The 20,778-nt window shown below is 36.4% G+C and overlaps 1 protein-coding gene across 2 annotated transcripts; it reads right to left on the bottom strand.

Moving 5' to 3' along the window:
• Window positions 1–4,211, bottom strand: LOC18435312 (AP2-like ethylene-responsive transcription factor At1g16060). 2 transcript variants are annotated; one of them, XM_006845358.3, is made up of 8 exons: window positions 3,948–4,211; window positions 3,712–3,794; window positions 3,432–3,440; window positions 3,248–3,336; window positions 3,066–3,139; window positions 2,885–2,935; window positions 2,625–2,701; window positions 1–1,129 (listed from the first exon to the last, which is right to left on the bottom strand). In XM_006845358.3, exons 1-8 carry the CDS (start codon window positions 4,103–4,105, stop codon window positions 597–599), a joined length of 1,074 nt encoding a protein of 357 aa, XP_006845421.1. In that variant the 5' UTR covers window positions 4,106–4,211; the 3' UTR covers window positions 1–596. The 2 variants fall into 2 exon arrangements, with proteins under 2 accessions (XP_006845421.1, XP_088709963.1); XM_088853837.1 differs by lacking the exon at window positions 2,885–2,935.
• Window positions 4,212–20,778: the final 16,567 nt, after the last annotated feature.

Below are 20,778 nucleotides of genomic sequence, written 5' to 3'. Positions count from 1 at the left end.
TTTCCTCTTATGCTTTTTCTTTGCACCAAAAATTTATTCAAAAGCAACAGGGAATGAATGTTTGATTAGGTATATCTACACTGAATCAAAATCATCAAAATGTTTGTACCCCTCCCATCTCCCTTACGGGCCCCCACTTTCCCCTTCCTGTATCCACAATACAATAATCAATAAAAAAATAAATCTCAATAAGAGAGAGAGAGTTAGAGGGAGAGGACCCAACCTCAATAGGGAAAATAGAAATGAACCCTCTTTTTAGAGAGAGAAAAAAACTCAACAAAAGGAGAGGCCATTTTAAAAGAGAGAGAGAAACCCAACAAGAGGGGAGGCCTCTTTAAGAGAGAGAAAGAAGCCACTTTAAGAGAGAGAAAAACCCAACAAAAGGATTTTAAGAGAGAGAGAGAGAGAAGCCAATTTAAGAGAGAGAAAGATAAAAAGCCAACAAAAGGACAAAGGGAAAGATAGAGAGGAAGTCGCAAAAAGGCCCGGCCCAACCAAGGGAGAGGAAGTAAAAAGACCAAAACGTCGAGTGGCAGAGAAAGAGCCCACGGAGCAAGAAAGGGTGGAACTGCAAAAAGACTAAAATACCCCTTCCCTCATAGGCTAGTCTCGCAAAGAAACCCTGATCCATACGCGTGCAAATCCCCAAACATGCCCTCGGTTTCCGCGAAATCCCCGACAAATCCTCCTGAGTCGCCGCCGCACTCGAAGTAAGTCTGAACATCGTCCGGAAAAGCGCTCGCCGAAAGAGGTTCAGATTCCGGCGACTTCGTCGAAATATCGGCCGCGGACGTCATCTTTAGCATCTCCTTGAACTTGGATGACTGTAAGAGCAGGCCGAGCGCTGAGGAAGCTGAGCCGTTGGATCGAGCTGCGGACGAGGATGGTGGGCCCACATGGTGGCTTTGCTCGAAACACCCTACCCCTAACGGCTGGCTAGAGGCTGACACGTCATCCAACGGAGAGGGTTTCGGGTGCGTAACGGCAGCGGGGTTAGGATTAGCATTAGTGCTGTTATTGGGACGGAGCCATTTGATGTAACGGCTGAGATCGAAGTTCGTAACGGCGTTAAGACCGCGATATTCGATCGCCGCCATATCATAGGCCGTTGCGGCCTCTTCTTGAGTAGCTGGGAAAATAAGGGGAAAAATAACATAAGTACTCAGTTTGTTTAAATTTTAAACTTCTACTCTAAATTTAGATTAAGAAGATATTACTCATAAGTGGGCTGGGATTGCCATCCCATATTGTAGTAATCTCACCCAAAAATCATTGAATAACCCCAAGATTGATTTCTTGCTCATTGATCACACCCTTTAATATTACTACAAAAAAACCCACCTCAATTTATGTTTTGGCTCACTAGTCACACCCTCTAAGCAGAATTCACCCAACAAAATGGCGCAATAAATCGTTTTTTGAGTTAATAATCACACCCCCAAGATTCAATTCGTCATCATCATCACTCAAACTTTGTCCCAACTATTTGTGAAGGCTTTTCATGAAACCCAACCCAACCCAGCCCGGCCCTCATTTATCCAAGCTAGGACCGGCTCAAGATCTGCCATGGCAGAGTTACCCCCAAGCATCAATTAGTTAACTAAATACCCCATTATTAAGAGTGATTTCATTTTTACCTTTGACACAAGGTGATTGCAAATAATCTTGGCCATTGGATGTAAAATTGATGGTTGCAATTATTACATTGATCCAGCTCAAAATTAAAAAAACTTTCCTCTAACATTGTGGCATAACCAAGCTATAAGATTTAAAATCTGGTGGTCATAAGTAATTCTCATCTCTTTGTACCAAAGGTAAATGGTCCCATTGAATACAATCCCTTTTTTTTTTCCTACATTGATAATCATGTACTAGTTTTGTTGTTTATTTTAATATGAAAAGACTTTATATAAGGCATCAGCATTAGAATTGTTTTGTTCAGTTCCTTATATAAACCCTCCAATTAATCATTTCAAGTTTGATGTATATGTGCATGAAAATAGAAAAGGGTGTGGTTTCTATAAGGTGCAATTTTAAACAATCCAATTAAGGTGCACCTCCAAATTTTATCATGACATGTAATTTTGGTGTAAGACATTATTAGGATTACCTAAAAATCTATTTTAAAATCTAATTATAAAATTTTAAACTCCAAAAATGATTAAAACCAAGTAGATCTATAAATATATGAAAATCTTGAAAACGAACGGTCTAGATATTGTGCTGCAAGATACACTATTTCTGGGACTCAAAATCATTTTTTTTCATATTCATATATCTCGATGTCGAGATGATTAATTAAAGGGTTTTTCAACATTAAAACAATCTTTTTCGATGGATTTTTGAGATGCATCTATAATTTTGCATTTTAAGGTTGCAACCTTATGTAAAGTTTTTTCAATAGAATATCTTAAGTCCAAGGAGCAATGCATTTTGTACCATAATATCCACATCGTTAATTTTGTAGATTTTCAAGTATTTATAGATTTGCCTTATCTTTGTCATTTATCCTAAGAGTTATTGCACTGAAATTACATCTCGTGCCTCATATAAACATCAACCAATAAATATTTAACATGATTTTGCTATCTATTAAAAAATAAACAAAATGATAGGCTAATTACCATAAGTTCCCAAATAAAGATATTTGTTGCCGAATACTCTTCCGATTCGAGCTTCCCATCTACCGTTATGATGATGCCTGGATTTACATAACAGGTGAAAAAAACAAAATGTTAAAAAAGAAGATATTAGGCTTAAAATAAAATAAATATTTATATTCATATCATGATCATCCCAGCATTTTACCAACTATATTGGGTCGGCATTTATATCTACATGAACAAATCCTTTATTTCAGAAAAAGGGGCTAATAAATATGTACCTAGCAACGCCTCTATACTTGGATACCCCACGAGAAAATCCACTGCTTTTCCTGTGAAAATAAATAAATAAAAATCAAAATTCCTTTGCTTAGAAATGTTTTTTTTTTTCTAAAATTGTTCTTATTTCCATAGCTAATTTATTTCCGTCATTTTTTGCTTGGTCAAAATTGAGAAAATTACCTTCTCAAGGATCCAATATACTCTTCTTTGGAGAGTCCTTCCATTTCCTTGAGCTCTGCCGTGTAAGTCGAAAGCTGTTACACCAAATTTCGTCAAAAAAAAAAAAAATCACCTGAAAAGTAAAATCCGGCCACAAATTGGCCGGGAAATAAAACCCGGCTCGGCGATAACGGAAAACTTACCGGAAAGTTTAGAATAGTGTCATGACCCCAATATTTCAGAGCTGCTAGGTCATAGGCTCGAGCTGCTGCTTCTTCGTCATCGTAGGCACCTGAAAATTGTAAGTAAAATTTAGAGCAATGCGTTGGTTTCATGAAAAAACCAGTAGATTAATGGTGAGATATGGCTTTAGATCGAGAAACTTACCCAAATACACTGAATCCACCGATCATTCCGATATCAGCCGGGCGATCAACCGGAAACAATTGATATTTCCACAGTCAGAGAAAACAAAGAAGAGATATAGAGAGCGAAAATACTGGAGCAGGAGAGAGCCCCAGCTGAGAGAGAAACAAGTGAAACTAGAGAGAAAGCGCATCAAGATGTGAAATGGAGCAAATACAGGAGAAAAAGAGAGTGGCCCAGATGAGAGAGAAATGAATGAAACCAGAGAGATATAGAGAGAGAAAGAGTTAAATCAAATCACCTTGTCTTCCTTTCTTGTTCTGAGACTCATTCCAACAGTTCTTATCCCAAAGATGAGCTTCATAACGACCTGTCCATCGATGCCTGAAGCAAAAAACAAACCGCCCACATGAGCTTCCACGATCTCCATTTCCGGAAAACGACAGACTCGGTATTCTTCCTCGCCGAAAAACTGAATTTCCCGTCGTCTTTGTTGCCGAAAAATGCAAAAAAATAAAAAAAATCGGAGATGATAACCTTGTGACCCCTCGATAAACTGAGCTCCTCTGAGGTGGTGAATCTCTTGGCACGCTTTTTCGAGTTCTCTTGAGCTTCTGTGTAGTTGTGGTTGAAGTGGTACTATAGGGAGTGGAAATGGTGGGATTGGTGCTTTGGTGGTTTGATGTTTTCGCCATCGTAGAGAGAGAAAGAAGAGAGAGAGAGAGAGCGAAAGTGGTGAAACCCCAAAACCCCCCAAAAAAAATGGGGAGAATGGAGAAAAGATACAATAATCCTGTGACTGAGTCCGAGGCCCCCTTTTTATGCTCGAGATGAGAGAGAAAGTAGGTGCCCTTAGAGAGAGAAAATAAATAAACGAGGAAGAGAGAGAAAGGATTCAAATGAGGGTAGTTAAAGAGAGATGGAAGACTTAGAGAGAGAGTGGGGAGCTCTAGCAACATTTTAAAAGAGAAAATCAGAGAGATGGGGTTTAGAGAGAGAAAGAGGATTCTTAGAACCAGAGAATCGGATGGGTTTAGAGAGAGAAAGATATGAAGTTATGAGAGAGAGGAGAGCGTTGAGAGAAAAAGACATGTTCGAGAGAGAGAGAGAGTGTGTGTGTTTTGGGTGAAAAAGACATCAACGTTGTTAGAGAGAGAAAGTCACAATTTGTAGAGAGAGATAAATTATCTTAGAGAGAGAGACGGCTAAAGGCGAGTTTTGGAGGGAAGTGGGTGGCAGGATAGAGGGAAATGCCGGCGATCCGTCGGCCGTCCGACTGTCTCTTGTCGTCGGCAAGTGCTTGTCGTCCGTCACTTAAAAACAACAAAAATTTAGAGAGAGAGCAGTCTAAGACAAGAATAGAGAGAGAAAGAGAGGGTGTGGCTTAGAGAGAGAAAGAGGGGGTGGCCTAGAGAGAGAAAGAGAGGGTAGAGAGAAAGAATTAGGGGTTGTGGCCTAGAGAGAGAAAGAGAGGGGGTGGATTAGAGTGAAAAAAAGATGGGGGTTGTGGCCTAGAGAGAGAAAGACAGGGGGTGGCTTAGAGAGAGAAAAAAATAGGGGTTGTGGCTTAGAGAGAGAAAGAGAGTGGGTGTTATTTTGGCTGGCTCCAGCTCTCTGTCCATGGTTACGGTGAACTGGAGCCAGGGGTATTATGGACAATATAAAAATGAGGGGCCCTTTGGATTTATTCACAGCTTTTGATGGAACCAAATGGCACCAGCCTTTTCATTGGTGTTACTCCCTTGTTCCTATTGGCTACTGCCTGCGAGAATATAACTAATTTTTTTCCTCAATTACTTGATTTTCTATATGGTTGTTGCAATATTTTAATAATTTTATGATCATGATAGATTGTATATAATGAGACAATAAATTGTATATAATGAGACAATTTACCATAGGAAAAAGTTTATATAAGGTTTGAACCTTATACCATACGGATACGGATGAGGTGCACCTAAAAAGTCGTTTTTATGCTAAAAAATCTTGACCTCGAAATATATAAACATGAAAAAAAAAAAAGATTTCGAATCATAAAAATAATTCATCTTCTAAAACATTATCTAGACCGTCATTTTGAATCGTAAAAATAGCTCATCTTCTAACACATTATCTAGACCATTCTTTTTCAAGATTTTTAAATATTTATAAATATGCTTGATCTTCACCATTCAAGAATTTTAAATTTCATAATTAAAGGCAAAAATAGATTTTCATATCATCATAAAGTTATGCAGCACCAAAACTGCTTTTTCAACATAGTTTAGACGTTGACCTTACTTCAATAGTTTAAGGTTGAAACCGTATACAAACCTCACCCACAATACCCATTTACCTTCATACAAAGACGTATAATCATGTGATGTGAAATCTGATAGTTTGGGCGTGCCACAAAGTTTCAAAAAATTTCTTTGGAACTTTGAGTTATCAACATAATCAATGCAACGACTCAATTTCATAGTTAATGGTCAAGATTAATTGTGACTACCTTATATCAAAAGTAAAAAATCTCATCGTATACCTTCCCATATACATAGAGCCAATCCGAGGAGTAAATCTCATCACGGGTAGATATTTATATGAAATTAATATATTCTTTACAATATCATTACTCTTGTGCATAATATTATTTGACTTTCAATTTTTTTGATTTGCGGTTGTTTTTGTCATTTCTATCTCAAAACATTCGATTTTCAGTAAGTTACTTTGAACAAAATGAAAATAATTATACAAAAGACACAAGTAAATCTGATTTTGAGTTTATCTAAATGATTTTATGAGGGACACTACCAAACAAGACATAATTCATTATTATAACTATTTTAATTGAAATAGTGAATTGTTCCCGATAATGAGTACATCCAAACAAATTCTCCAAATATTACGAAATAACTGGAAATTGACAAGGTTATTAAAAAAAACAGATGGGAAATATATTACCCCGAAAAACTTATATCTTCGAAATTACAAGTGCCTAGACTTTAGATATTAAGTGCAGTATGAGCAAAATGATATGGACACGAGTGTCCATGATTTCTTCTTGTGTTGATACAAAAAGACACGGCACTGGCAACGTTTCTTGAAATGTCATTAAAAAAAAATTCAACATCATCTAAAACCGCATCTCTCTTCTAAAAATAACTCATGGATCTTTCATGTATAGAAAGCCAATTTCGAAATTGGCACATCTGACACTCGTATCATTGTCAAATATATCTTTTAAGGAAAATTGTTTCATGTGGATTGGACCGCATTTCTACAATATGCGATTTTAATTTTTTTATATTCATGACCTCTATATTAAATATTATATATTCTTTAAAAATTAAGATCAAATTATATTTAAAAATATATATTTATTGCCAAGCGCGTATTTCTACAATATGCGGGCTCGCTGCAAAGAAACCGTGTCCATCTTTTAAATTATAACACATGTTTCGATTTCTATGTAACATAGACTATAAGTTGCTAAGACCTCACCCATATAAGAAAATACAGGTTCTTTCTTCTTGTTTTTTTGACAGAGGGTCACGACTGATTAATTTCAAAGTACAAACATTACAACGATTTCAAATGCCAAAAAAACATTACATAATACCAGGAAAAAGTTTGTATAAAGTTGAGGCCCTAAACAACCAAATTAAAGTGCACCTCAAAAAATAACTAAAAAAAGTTTTTTTGCTGCCAAAAAACTACCGGATCCAATCGTCTCGACCTTAAGATACATGGACTTAAAAAAAAAAAACTCCAGGTTGTCTTGTAATGCATTATCTAGACCGTCAATTTTGTAAATTATCAAGTGTTCATATATTTGTTTCATCTTTACTATTTTAAAAATTTTAAAATTTATAATTAGAGATGAAAATAAATATTTAGGCCATCATAAAATGACAACTTTCAATGCTATTTGAAGTTACGCTGTACTTTGATTGTTTAAGGCCTCTGTGGTATAATACAATCACAATCAATAAGAGTAAGAAACATTAAAAACCAATTCTATACAAACACCGAGGTCACGATTATGCAAAAGCTCTCTCTCCCTCTCTAATCTTCAATGGGAGTGGTTAGAATTTGTGAATGTTTTGAAGACTTTTTTTTTTTTTTTTTTGCTACTATTGGTATCTCTATATGTCCATATGACCGAACATTCTCAATTATGAAAGAGTTGGCACAAGGAGGCCAAGGGGAATTTTGCTTAAAGTTTACCTTTTTCGGTGGGTTTTGGTTATTAGGTGGGGGTTTTATTGGGGGTCTTTATTGGAGGGTTGGCAGGCACAAAACGTTTTTATGGTGCACCTACAATGGCGGTTTAGTAAGTCTTTTGGCATTTTGCTTGGTTTTCTTCATACCTATATTGAAGACATGTTGGAAAGGTTCGTTAAACTTGCAATCGGATTCAATTGGACTTCAGAGTGGAAAGCTCCTCATCCTCAAAAGGACCACAAAGTTTTGCTTAAGAGAGAGAGAGAGAGAGAGAGAGAGAGAGAGAGAGAGAGAGGAGAGAATTGCTCAAAGTTTACTCAAAGTTGGAGAGAGAGAGAGAGAGAGAGAGAGAGAGCGCGCAATTTGCTCAAGGATGTAGTGATCCTCAAAAGACAATACAAGTTCATTAGTTCATGAGAGAGAGAGAGAGTGAGAGAGATAAAGAGAGGATTCCTTAAAGGACAACATAGTTCGCCCTTGCAAAGTTTGTTATAAAAGGAGAAAATTAGTGTTTTCCAGTGAGGAGCTAAGAGCATTTTAGTGGATATCTTGTCATTTGATAAAATCTTCAATGTTATTTGGGGGTTGGACATGTTTTCAAAGGTGGCATCTTTTTAGTTTGCTCCTAGGTTGGTGGACTAGGAGGTTGTAGACTTCAAGTTGAAGTCCGCTCTTCGGGAAAACTAATTTACTTAAATATAAAGAAAATGAAAAAGTTTAAAATGTTTTTCAACCTTATATTATTAAGGCGCATCCTAAAAAATCATTGAAAAGGTTGTTTTAATGCTGAAAAACTTGTAAATTGATCATCTAGATATATGGATATATAAAAAAAGGATTTTGAGTCATAAAAATTGTCCATCTTGTATTATTTGAACCATCTAATTTCAAAAAAACTAATTGTTTATAGATCTGCTCAATCTACAACATTTAATTATAGTAACCTTAATTCTACAAATAAAATTGTGGTCTTATATAAACTTTCTCCTAAAAAATACTTTTAAAAAATTTAATTTACGATTATCTTCCATAGACTTTTTAGTTGAATTTTACTTTTGACATTTTTTTAGTATTTAACTGAGTTCTTTTGGTGCACTTTTTTATTGGGAGAAGGCTAGGATTTTGTTTTTATAAGGTAAAAGGAATCTATTTATTTTAATTGATTCAGATGCTTCTTTCTAAACCAATTGGTATCAAAGTCTATAAGATTCATGAATCACAATGCTACCAAAGTCTACTCCTGTGATCGATGATCTATTACCACAAATCATAAAAAGTATAAACAAAATCACGGAAATTCAAAAGCGAGATTCAAAGTTTTGAGTGGCGATCGGTGAAGTGAATGTTGTGGCAGCGATTGGAAATCATTATTCATCGAGAAAAGGGTGCTCGCCATCATATAAATCTAGCACCTACTTTTACCTTAAAGATAAATTTACCTCCACAATCGATTACGGGTGCTGATTTGTACACAATATGCAAATTGTGATGCAAAAACCATAATCTGAGGAACATTCACATGATCTTGATCTCAAGGTCGATCTTCCATGGTTATATGAGGAGCTCAAATAAAAAAAATCAAAATTGTAGTTGACATCCTAGACTTCCCCTACAAGATGCACACTAAGTATTTGATCAATTGGTTCATTAAAGAAGATAAAGTACCAAGCCAAATTGTGGTATTCAATCATCAACTATTTGAAAAGCTTTTAGAGGATATGATGAATGCAATGAGTTCTAGATCGAGCTTCTCCCAACTTTGAGAGAATGATGTAAATAGCACTTCATTTTTTCATTTAGGAGATTGGATGTAGCGAGAAATAATAAATCAGAAAAAAATATATAAAATAAAAATAGTCGAGAGAAAATAACATCTCTCAAAGTCTGCAAGAGAATCCACCCCAAAATGATCTTATCACAAGATCAACTTTACTTAATTCCAATCTCTACTCTGTTAACAAATAGGGGCCCTTTCTATTTAAATACGACTGAACTAATAAAATAAATAAATAAAATTTATCTCTCATTTCTAAAACTATTTTCATTCCTTTGAAAGATAACATTTCTAACTACATGTTTATCAAAAGTTTGACTCTAAAGATTAGAACATATCATCTAAGATAATCATTCATATTTCTCTCTATCTAAACGGCAACTCTTAAAATTCTAAAATAAATGTCCTTTATACCCCTCAAATCTCTGCGACAAAAAAAATAAAAATAACCCTAATTTTATTTGCATCTTTATCCCCAGGTTGGGAGAAGCTTGACCTCGAGCTTATAGAACTCAAATCTTTTAGAGGCCGTCTCAAAAGTTGGTGATGCAGTCCCGCCATGCGCCGCGATACTTTTTTTTTCAATAAATAAACAATATATCCAACACAATTTTTAGTAGAAGTTTGAGACACCGAACTCTAGAATACATAACTAAATCTTGATTTCTCCTTCAACATCATCTTTTACATCGAGTTCTACCTCTTACTATTCTTCTTCCTTTTGTTACAATATACTAAGTCGATATCGTTGTATCATCATCTTTTGTATCAAGATCTACCTCTAAATATTCTTCTTCCTCTTGTTGCAATATACTAAGTCTATAGTGTTGTATCGATCTGTGAAAATCTTCCATGTGTCTATCGAATTATTGACCCAATCATCCAATTGCTCAAATCAATTCAATGCTCCATATGATGTATGGATTTTTTATCTAAAGGCTCTAATACCAACTGATGCATGGAGAAATAATAAATTAAAAATATAAAAATATAAAATAAAAAAGGTTGAGAGAATATACGTTCGCTCAAACTTTACACGGAATCGACCCTAAAAAAATCTTATCACAAGATCAACTTCACTCAATTTCAATCTATGTTCTATTTGTAAAGAGGGACCTTTCCACTTTAAATACAACTGAAATAATAAGATAAATAAATAAAACATATTTATCTCTCCTTCTAAAATTCCTTTCTTTCCTATAACGGATAACCTTTCTAACTACATGTTTCTAAAGAATAGAACATATCATCTTAGATAGTCTTTCCTATTTCTTGCTATCTAAAAGATGACTCCTAAAATTCTACAATAAATCTCTTATACCCCTCAAATCTATACAACAACAAAAAAAATACAAAAATCACCTCAATTTTTATTTGCATCAAGATTGAAATTTAGATATGAAGTTATATTATTATTTTTAGTTTAGAAAATTGAGGGATAGAAATAGAATTTTATTTTTATATTTTATGTAGTTTAGTGGGAAAAGAGTCTTTTACCCATTGTAGGAATGAAATCCAAGATGTCATGTTGTGGCACCCACCATCCTGACCACCTATGTCTTGAGTCCATTCCTAATTGCAAGTTTAATTTTTAGTGAATAAAGCGTTAAGATTTGCTATAGATTATGGTTTCTCAGAGAGCAAGTTAGTTTTTGGGCCATGTTACTATTATACGATAGATAAGAAAATATGAGTTTATTTTGGATCTGGGGATAAGATTTTTTGGGGGTAGACTTCATTGCAAACCCTAAAATAGAGTATAATATCTCAAGTTTTATTTTTGGGAAAATATCTCCTTAGCTTCTATTTTTAATTTCTATTTCTCATGAGACCCAAGGATTGACAATATTACTGGTAGCATAAGGTCTCTATCTTTTCTATCTTCCAACCCCCTAGATCCCTTTGACCATGAATTTTTGACCCAAAAAAATACTAAAATGACACCCTCCCAAAACTCTTTTCTTTTCTGTTAATTTCACCGTCTATCTCTCTCTCTCTCTCTCTCTCAAATCACTGTCTCTTTCTCTCTAAACTCCATCTATCTCTCCATTAGCCAAAGTTGCAGAGAAGTTCCCCTCTCTACATTGTCTCTCTCCACTCTCTCTTTTTAAAAATTATCTAGCCCCTTTTGCAGCTCCAATATAGCACAAAGTCTTTCTAAAAAAACCACAAATTTGAAGCGATATTGCCCTATTGCTGCCCCAACCTACAAATCGTCACAAAATCGAGCCTCAAACACCTACATCCGTGGATTTCTACCTTATGGAGCTTCCTCCCTCTCTCTCTCTCTCTCTCCCTCTGTAAAGGACTGAAGGCCCACCCTCTCTATGAAATGGCTCAGGCTCTCAATTTCATCGCCCCAACCCAAGCCCCCAAAGCTCGAGCTCGATTTTTAGCTCAATCTCTCAGCCCCATCAAAGGTATGAAAGATTTTTTTAACTATTTCTTATTAAATAAATATATAATATTTTATGGAATAAAATCGCTAAAATATATTGTTGGGTTATTGTTTGTTGAAATTTGTTGTATTTGACCTATCATTGACAATGAAGGGATTGATTGCTCATAGCTTAAGAATTATTGAAGTTTTTCTTATGAATTCGTTATGGAGTTTGGCTTTTTTTCCCTATTGTCATTTTAGGGCTAGAATGATCTTGGTGGTAGGAAATTTTGGGTTTTTTAAAGATAGAAAATCATTCAGTCGTTTAATCTAAATTGATTGCTCATGGCTTAAGAACTATAGACGTTTTAATTTTGAATTTGTTATGGAGTTTGGTTTTTTTTTGTCTATTGTCTATTGTCATTCTAGGGCTAGGATTTTCTTAGTGGTAGGAAATTTTGGGCTTTTTTAGATTGAAAATGATTTAGTCATTTGATCTCAATTGATTGCTCATAGCTTAAGAATTATTGTAGTTTTACTTATAAAATTATTATAGAGTTTCTCATTTTTTCTCTATTGTGATTTTAGGGTTATAGTAAATTTTGGGTTTGTTTTACTGTATCTATTTTCTCTTGGTTATCTTTGCATCAACTGTTTCTTATTTGATGATCCATCCTCTTTCTCTTGTTCAAATTTAATTTCTCATTAAAAAAAAACTATCTAGCTCTTGTTAATTTTAGTAGGAGCTCTTTCGAGAAAAAAAAAAACCCAAAAAACGGACTTTAGCTTAGTCTATATTGCTAGTTGTATATATTGTGCTTATCTATATTGTTAGATTGAACTATAGCTCAGAGAAATGGTATTGCTTAGCTATAGCTTAGAGAAATAGTATTGTTTATATACTAGAAATTTAGGATAAGGTTTTTTTTCAATTTCAAATACATTCGGATTCGCGTCTACAAAGTCATTTAGTTTTGTTTCATTTCACAAAAGAAAGGCATTGTGTAATTTAATTTGGATATGAACTAGTTTTTACTTTGTAGAAATATTGAATTGCTTGTTTATCTTAAAAGTTGGGTCTTTTTTTGAGGCTCTTTATTTCAACACTATTATCCATAATTTACTAAAACATCCAGACACTAACAGGATAAAATCATTAAGATTGTAGTATTCAGATAATCAATGTTATAAATGTTTTCGTAGGTTATGTATCCCCCAACAATATGCCTACCTACCTCTTGTTAACATTTAGTTGTAACTCTTTTAAACCCCAACAATATGCCTACCTACCTCTTGTTAACATTTAGTTGTAACTCTTTTAAAAAGATCTAGATTGAGCTTACCTAACTTGGGCAAGTTCAATACATCGAGTGTAAATTATTACAAATCTTGTGAGGGACAAAAGAAAATGAGTTATAGCAGATTGATTTATTGTATTTTTGGTGGAGAACTACAATCAAATGTCGATGAGACTTTAGATCATATTAGTGGTGATGAATGTATAATTATGATTGACAGTAAAACTAGGTTAGATGACCTGTGAAAATACGTAACATAGCGTTTCTCACTAGACATGCACTTGATATCATTGAGGTATATTGTTCCGAGAAATAGAAGATTTATTGTGAATCTATTCATTGACGATGACATTGAAAGGATGTTGAATGCACACAAAGGTGAGAATAATGTGTTTATCTATGTATTTGATAGGAGTGAACAAAGGGGTGAAAGTACTTCACGTAATACTAGGGCAATTGAAGAGGTCAGACCCCCCAATCCTCTAATGTTTTGGTCTCTGATTCCGAATAAAGCAATGCACCAAGGTTGTTTAGTTCATCGGAGGATGCACTTACCAGTGTAGGGCAGCAGTTTGAATCTCTAGATGACTTCCGAGAAGCCCTTAGCAAGTTTGCTACAACACATCATTTGACATACCGTCTTGTTAAAAATGAGGGGTATCACATAAAGACGAAATGCAAAGGTGATGAATGTAAATGAGAGATATATGCTTCGAAGTTTGGTAGAATGAATATTTTTAGTATCAAAACATGGAAAAGAGAACACTCGTATAATATTGAGACAAGCAATAATATACAGAGAAGAGCGTCTCAAAAATTTGTTTCATCATTAATCAATGATAAAGTAAGTGACATTAGGCATTACAAGGCTAAAGAAATCATGGATGATTTGTCACGAGATTATGGGTTAGAAATACCCTAATGCAAGGATTGGTGAGGGCAAGAAACAGCCATCAAAGACTTACATGGTTCGCAAGATGAGACATACAACTAGTTACCCACATATGTAAACCGTGTGATGGAGACGAATCCTAGTAGCCATACGACATGACAAGTATGACAAGTTGGTAGATTTCGTGGAATTTTCTTAAGCTGTTATGGCTCAATACATGGCTTTAAAAGTGGATGTCGTCGACTTCTATTTCTCGATGGGATATCATTGAAGGCACGATATCTTGGGACTCTACTTGCTGCCAACTCACTTGATAAGGAAGAACAAATGTTTTATGTTGCATTCGCTATTGTGGATGCCGAAAGTACAGAAAAACTAGTTATGATTCATGGAATATCTAAAGATTGCTATTGGAGCAGATTATGAAATCATTTTTTTGTCAGATAGACACCTTGGCCTAGTTGAAATTGTCTGTCAAGTTTTTTAGAATGCCCATTATGCCTTCTGTGAATGTCATTTAGCGGAGAATTTCAAGAAGAAAGTAAAAGACATACCTAATGATATTAAGAAGGTAGTTGTAAAATACTTTATCGAAGTATAGGGAGCATACAGGTCGCAAGAGTATTTTGAGAAGATGAGTGAAATTAGATCAATTTTTGAGGATGCATTCAAGTGGTTCATGGAAGCATTGCCAGACCATTGGGCCACATCACTTTTCATGGGTAAACGATATAACCAAGCAACAACTAATGTGGCTAAGTCATATAACAAGTGCATTCTAGCAGCACAAGACATGTCAATTTTTCAATGCGTTGACTTGATTAGAAGGCAAATCATGAAACTAATAGCCATCCGCAGCTTGAAAGCTGAAACCTGGACTACAATACTTACCCCGCATGCTCAAAACGAACTGAGAAATATCATAAAGTAATCTCTTTCCGTTAGGTCTTTATATCAAGTGGAGCAGTGTTTGAAGCAATGTGTGATCACATGAATTATAAGGTAAATATAATTACATGAGAATGTGAATGCCAGAGTTGGCAAATAACAGATTTGCCGCCCTACAATCATGCTTGTAAAAGCCTTCAATGAATGAATACGGATCCCATTGACTATTGTGAAGACTATTTTACAGTTGCAAAGTTTCGTGAAACATATTCCGAACCTATCGTGCTAGTTACCTTATCAATCTATCTGGGTAGATGTGTGAACAACTTCCTCCTGATGGAATAAAAGTAATTCCACCTCACTCAAGACGGCCCCATGACCGACTAAAAAAGAAGCGCATCAAATCGCATGAAGTACCAATGCGACTTATTCACTATAGTCAGTGCAAAAGAACTGATCACAACATGGCAACATGTAAAGCATCCACTTGAAGGCATATATTTGTACTTATCTTTACCCACTTGTGAGAAATTTTGTTAGTCATATATTAATGGTGTTTGCTCCACTTGTATTCATTTCGCGATATTAGCGCACATATATTTATGTTTGTTTCTTTTCTATTGGAGCACCCACTCTTGGGAAATTTTGTTATTACATAAAGTAATGGTGTTTGTTCCACTTATGTTCATTTCATACAATTGGCGCACATATATTTATATTTGATTCTTTTCTGTCTCTTTTTTAATTGGATATGCCACTTTTATCTCTCTTTCTTTATTGCCAATTATGAAAATAGAATTAGCAATGCAAGACCCGGAACTACCAAGAGGCACAGGGGAGCCATGCACTTCATCTTGTCAAAGGCCAGAGGTACAATGGTTTATTTGTTTTAGTTAATGATTTACATTAATTAAGTATTTCTCACGTTATTGACTATTATCATTTCTTATTAATTTTAATTTTAGGAGAGAAATATACTTCATATCGACGAATCAACTAAAGCCCTAGCAAAATGGAAGCTTGATTAACGACAGGTAGCTCTTATTTAAAAGACCGGATTGAGCCCATTGATGGATATTGGGGTCTTGCATATCGATTGCTGAGGGCATTTATAGGAAAATGGTGCAATGACACAAATAGTGCATGTCTAACCATCAGTGAAATGGCTCCAACCCTATACGATATGTGACAGATATTAAGGATACCCGTGACAGGTGAGTCAGTAATCGGCATCACGTCTGAAAAGTATGTTGCTTTTATCAAAGAGTATTTTGGAGATTGTCCTAAAGACGTCACCCCGATGCGTCTTAATCATACATGGTTGAGGAAGAGATTCAAACAACTACCCTAAAAAACCTACCAAATTACAACTCATGCAACACACACGAGCGTATCTCCTTTATTTAGTCGGCACTACTATAGTTGTCGACTCATCTAAAGGATCGGCGCTTACAATATACCAACAATTGTTTCAAGATTTTGATGAGGCAAGGAAGTATGCATGGCGTGCTGCAGCGCTTGCTTTCTTGTGTCGTTCCTTGTCTAAGGTCTCAGGCGAGGAAAAAAATCATTTTAGTGGGCCAGCGACCTTATTACAAGTATTTCTCACCATCTTTATAGTTTATATTTACAATATTACAATTTATTTGGCTTATTACTTTTTGTTTTTTCTATAGTGTTGGATCTATGAGTATTTTCGAGCTGTAGCCACCAAGCCTATATTGGTCATCAACCCAGGAATGCTTAGAGTTGGCATGTAGAAGAAATAACTACGCCACAAAGACATCTCATTTGATATGGTTAGTAGTTGGCTTGTTGGCTTGTGTGCTTATTTAATGTATCATTTTTTTTGTAGGTGACCTGACAATCATATAAAGAGTCAATGAAATTGTACAGTACTTCATGTGTCGATCATACCTCATAAGTTTCAACATTGCAAAGTTCTATATGCCCTATCGCATGCTGCAACAATTTAGGAAGGTGCAAGGGATTCCTTTTACGCCACCCACATGGGATAAGAGTGAGAAGAGTTGAGCAGGCAGATAAATTATTGGAAGCAACGAGAGCATAATGTTATCAAGGCAGCCCTGGATAAATTTAGTGGTGTACCTACAGAAGAGTACATGGCCTGGTACAACATGTTTATGCAAAGATTTATAAAAAAAACCCATGCGCCCTTCATTGCATACGTAATCCCTTGTACAATCCCCCACAGGCCATGATGACGTTAAGAGATTGGTATACTATTTATTATATGTATTTTGTTATTTTATTATCTTAATATACCTTAAACTTACAAAAAATAAAACTAACGGTCTATTTTGTTTTTTTATTGTCTACTTGCAGCGACATACCTGTATAGAGATGCTACAAGCTGCACTTAATGGTGAAGTATTAACGGGGGAATCTACGCGTTATGTATAGGTGGCTCGTGATCAGCTATTGAGTAATACTTCTGTAGAGACAGGTGCTGAGGAGACAGCAAGGATGGAGAAGTGGAAAGTGAAAGTGAGGAGGATGATGACAGTGAAAGCAAAGAAGACGATGATGATGGAGATGATGATGTCGAAAACCACGATGAAAATAAGAGAAGAACAAAGAAAAAAGTCTGATCACTTTCAAGCCCCAACATTGCAAGATGAATTGATGTGGAATTTACGATCACGAAGAGATGGAAATGCCTAGGAGGGAAGGACTATGGGATTGCCTAGGTTGAGGAGGAGAAATTGACCTTTTCTTTTAGCTTGATATGTATGTTTGAAATAGATGTTAAGTAAAGAAAATGGTTGATATAGCTTTTGATGTTGAGTTTGATATGCATTTTTTTATATTAATAAGGAAATGGTTCAATGATAGTTGAATATATATGTTCTTTGTCTTTCTTAATGATAATGGTATTTCTTAAAAAGGAAATGGTTCCAAGCATAGTGCAAGTTACTCAGATCAATCATCCACTTTCTGTACTTATCAATAGACAATAGAGATGAGCCTTTATCCCATTTTCAAGCCTTTCTTGTTCTTCTTCTAAGCAGATGCATGAGTATAGTATATGGTCCCTTTAAGATACTCATTGCATAATATAAAATTTTACTGTTTCTTGATTTTTCAAGTCTTATGGATATGCCTTTACTGAGTTCGAACCGAGTCATATGATCATATATAAACCATCTGCATCCCTTGTCAAGTCCCCATCGTATACCGATTTTTCTTTGATTGACATACCAATCTAGGATAAATTGTTATGGTTAAATCTATCCCTTCCACAAATAGAAATGATGAAGATGCTGGAATGTGAAAAATAAGCAGTCATTTCATTGTGACTGACATCAAATCCATCTTCCACTTGAGTCAAAGCGCACCGACATTGTTTATGTGAGATTCGGCACTGTGTCCGGCAGTGTGTTAGTGTGCTCTGGCACTGTGTTATTGCGATCCAGCAGTGAAGCACTCTGGAATCACAGCACTCCGGCACTGTATAAGTGCGCTCTGGCAGTGCAACACTCTGGAGTCACATTGCTCCAGCACTGTCTATGTGCACTCCGACAGTGGATCATGCGCTTCGGCACTGTGTAAGTGCACTTCAACAGTGAAATCTTGAGTCACAGCACTTCGACACTGTGTATGTGCGCTCCGACACTGCGATAGTTCGCTCCAGCAGTGGAACACTCTGGAGTTGTGTAAGAGCGGTCCGACAATAGAGCAGTCTGGAATCACAATGCTCTGGCACTATGTAAGTGAGCCCCGGCAGTGGAATCTGGAGTCACAGCACTCCGACCCTATATATTTGCGCTCCGGTAGTAGATGATGTGCTCTGGCACTGTGTAAGTGCGCTCCGGCAGTGCAACACTCTGAAGCCACAGTGCTCCGACACTGTCTATGTGCACTCTGGCAATGGATCATGCGCTCGCAGTGGAATCTTGAGTCACAATGCTCCGATACTGTGTATGTGCACTCCGGCAATGGAATCTTGAGTGACAGCACTCCGGCACTATGTATGTGATCTCCAACAGTAGATGACGGGCTCCGACAGTGCAACACTCTGGAGTCACAACGCTCCAGCACTGTCTATGTGTGCTCAGGCAATGGATCATGAGCTCTGGCACTGTGTAAGTGCACTCCGATAGTGTAATATGGAGTCATAGCGCTCCAGTACTATGTACGTGCGCTTCAGCAGTGGCTCATGTGCTTTGGCTGTGGAACAATCTGGAGTCACAGTGCTCCAACATTATGTAAGTGCGGTCCGGCAGTGGAGCACTTTGGAATCACAACGCTCCAGCACCGTGTAAGTGCGTTCCGATAGTGGAACAATTTGGAGTCCCAGGGCTCCGGTACTGAGTAAGTGTGGTCCAGCAGTGGATGACACTTTGGCATTGTGTATGTGCGCTCCGGCAGCAGAGTACTCTGGAGTCACAGCGCTCCGGCACTGTCTATGTGCGCTTCGACAATGGATCATGTGCTCCAACACTGCGGTGGTTCGCTCCGAAAATCAACGTCAAATCTGGCCAAATTGATTTTTGTGTATGAGAAGGGAATTTTGGTCTAAAAAAAACACCAACTTTTTCCCTTGGGGGGTATTTGCATAGAAAGTGTGTTTTTTGGGAAAAATTGAGACAAAAACTTAGGTTGGGGGTAAGTTACACAGAAAGTGTAGTCGGTTTTTTGTAATTTTCCCAATCTTTTGGCCCAAATTAATATCACAACGACATCCAACTCGATTTGAATGTGCAAGAACCCCTTTTCTCTTAACCAATCACACGAGTGGCAATTTCCTAGTGATTGCCGGCTAGGGATGTCAAAGGTCTGGGTCGAGCCACGAATTAGGACCGTAATAGGGCATGGTACGGGATTCAGGTTGGGCCGGTGGAATGCGCAATATTTATTGGGTTGGGCAGGTCTTTTAACAGGCCAGCCCGAAATGCCCAGATCCTTCTTGCCCCCCCCCCCCCCCCCCCCCCCCCCCCCTCTCTCTCTCTCTCTCTCTCAATGTTAGTACGGAGAATTTACCCGATTTGGATCTGAAACCCGAATTTTGGATCCTATTTGGATCCAGGTATGAATCCAAATATTGGATCCAGGTATGGATCCAAGAATTGGATCCGGATCCAAAATTTGAATCCGAATAAAGATTCGGATTTGGGTATAGGCGGATCTAATTCATATCTGACCTAGATTCAAATTCTTATCCAACCCAGTTTTTAATAATGGTATATTTTTATTTTATATGTATACATAAATAAGTAATTTATATAATAATATATAAAATTTTAAATTTTAATAGATCTAATATGGATTCGGATACTATAAAATTTCGGATTCAAATCCATATTTGAATATTCAAGATTTGATCGGATCTAGATCTAGATTCGATATGTACTATTCAGATACGGATCTGGATGATTCCGGACCTGATCCGACCCATTGTCACCCCTACTCAATGCAATGGCCAATGCCTAAGCAAAGAAAGGGGCAGCAGAAAATAGTTTTGCAGTTCAGTAGCCAGTCCTAACCAAGGAAATTTTAATTGTTGTTTGCACATGGTTTATTTGTTCACATAGATTACTTATTCTGAGTTGTTGGTGCTCATTGTCTCTAGCTTCTTCATTACACAAGTTGTAAAACTCGTTACTGTCAATCTCTTTCCCATCATTACAAAAGTCAGGCTCATTCCAAACCAAAACAACAAAAGCGATTGAATGGGGGCAAATGATCTGAACTCACATTGAATTGGACACCTTCTCCTACCAAGAGGGAGAGATTTCACTTGGAATCAAAACAATTTTAACCGGGACTCTATTAATTTTGGGGGTTTATATCAATTTCTAGTCGAAGCGGGGTTTCTTGGCATTGACCTAATATAACTGCTTAAACTCATTATTAGATTTTAGAAAGAGAAAGAGAGGTTGGATTTTTAGAGAGAGATAATTGATTTTTAG

Source organism: Amborella trichopoda, chromosome 12, assembly GCF_054954075.1.
Source record: "Amborella trichopoda isolate Santa Cruz 75 chromosome 12, AtrichopodaSantaCruz75HAP2 v2.0, whole genome shotgun sequence".
NCBI classification, from domain to species: Eukaryota; Viridiplantae; Streptophyta; class Magnoliopsida; order Amborellales; family Amborellaceae; genus Amborella; species Amborella trichopoda.
The sequence above is the reverse complement of the archived record's forward strand: the minus strand, read 5'-3'. Positions and strand labels throughout refer to the sequence as shown.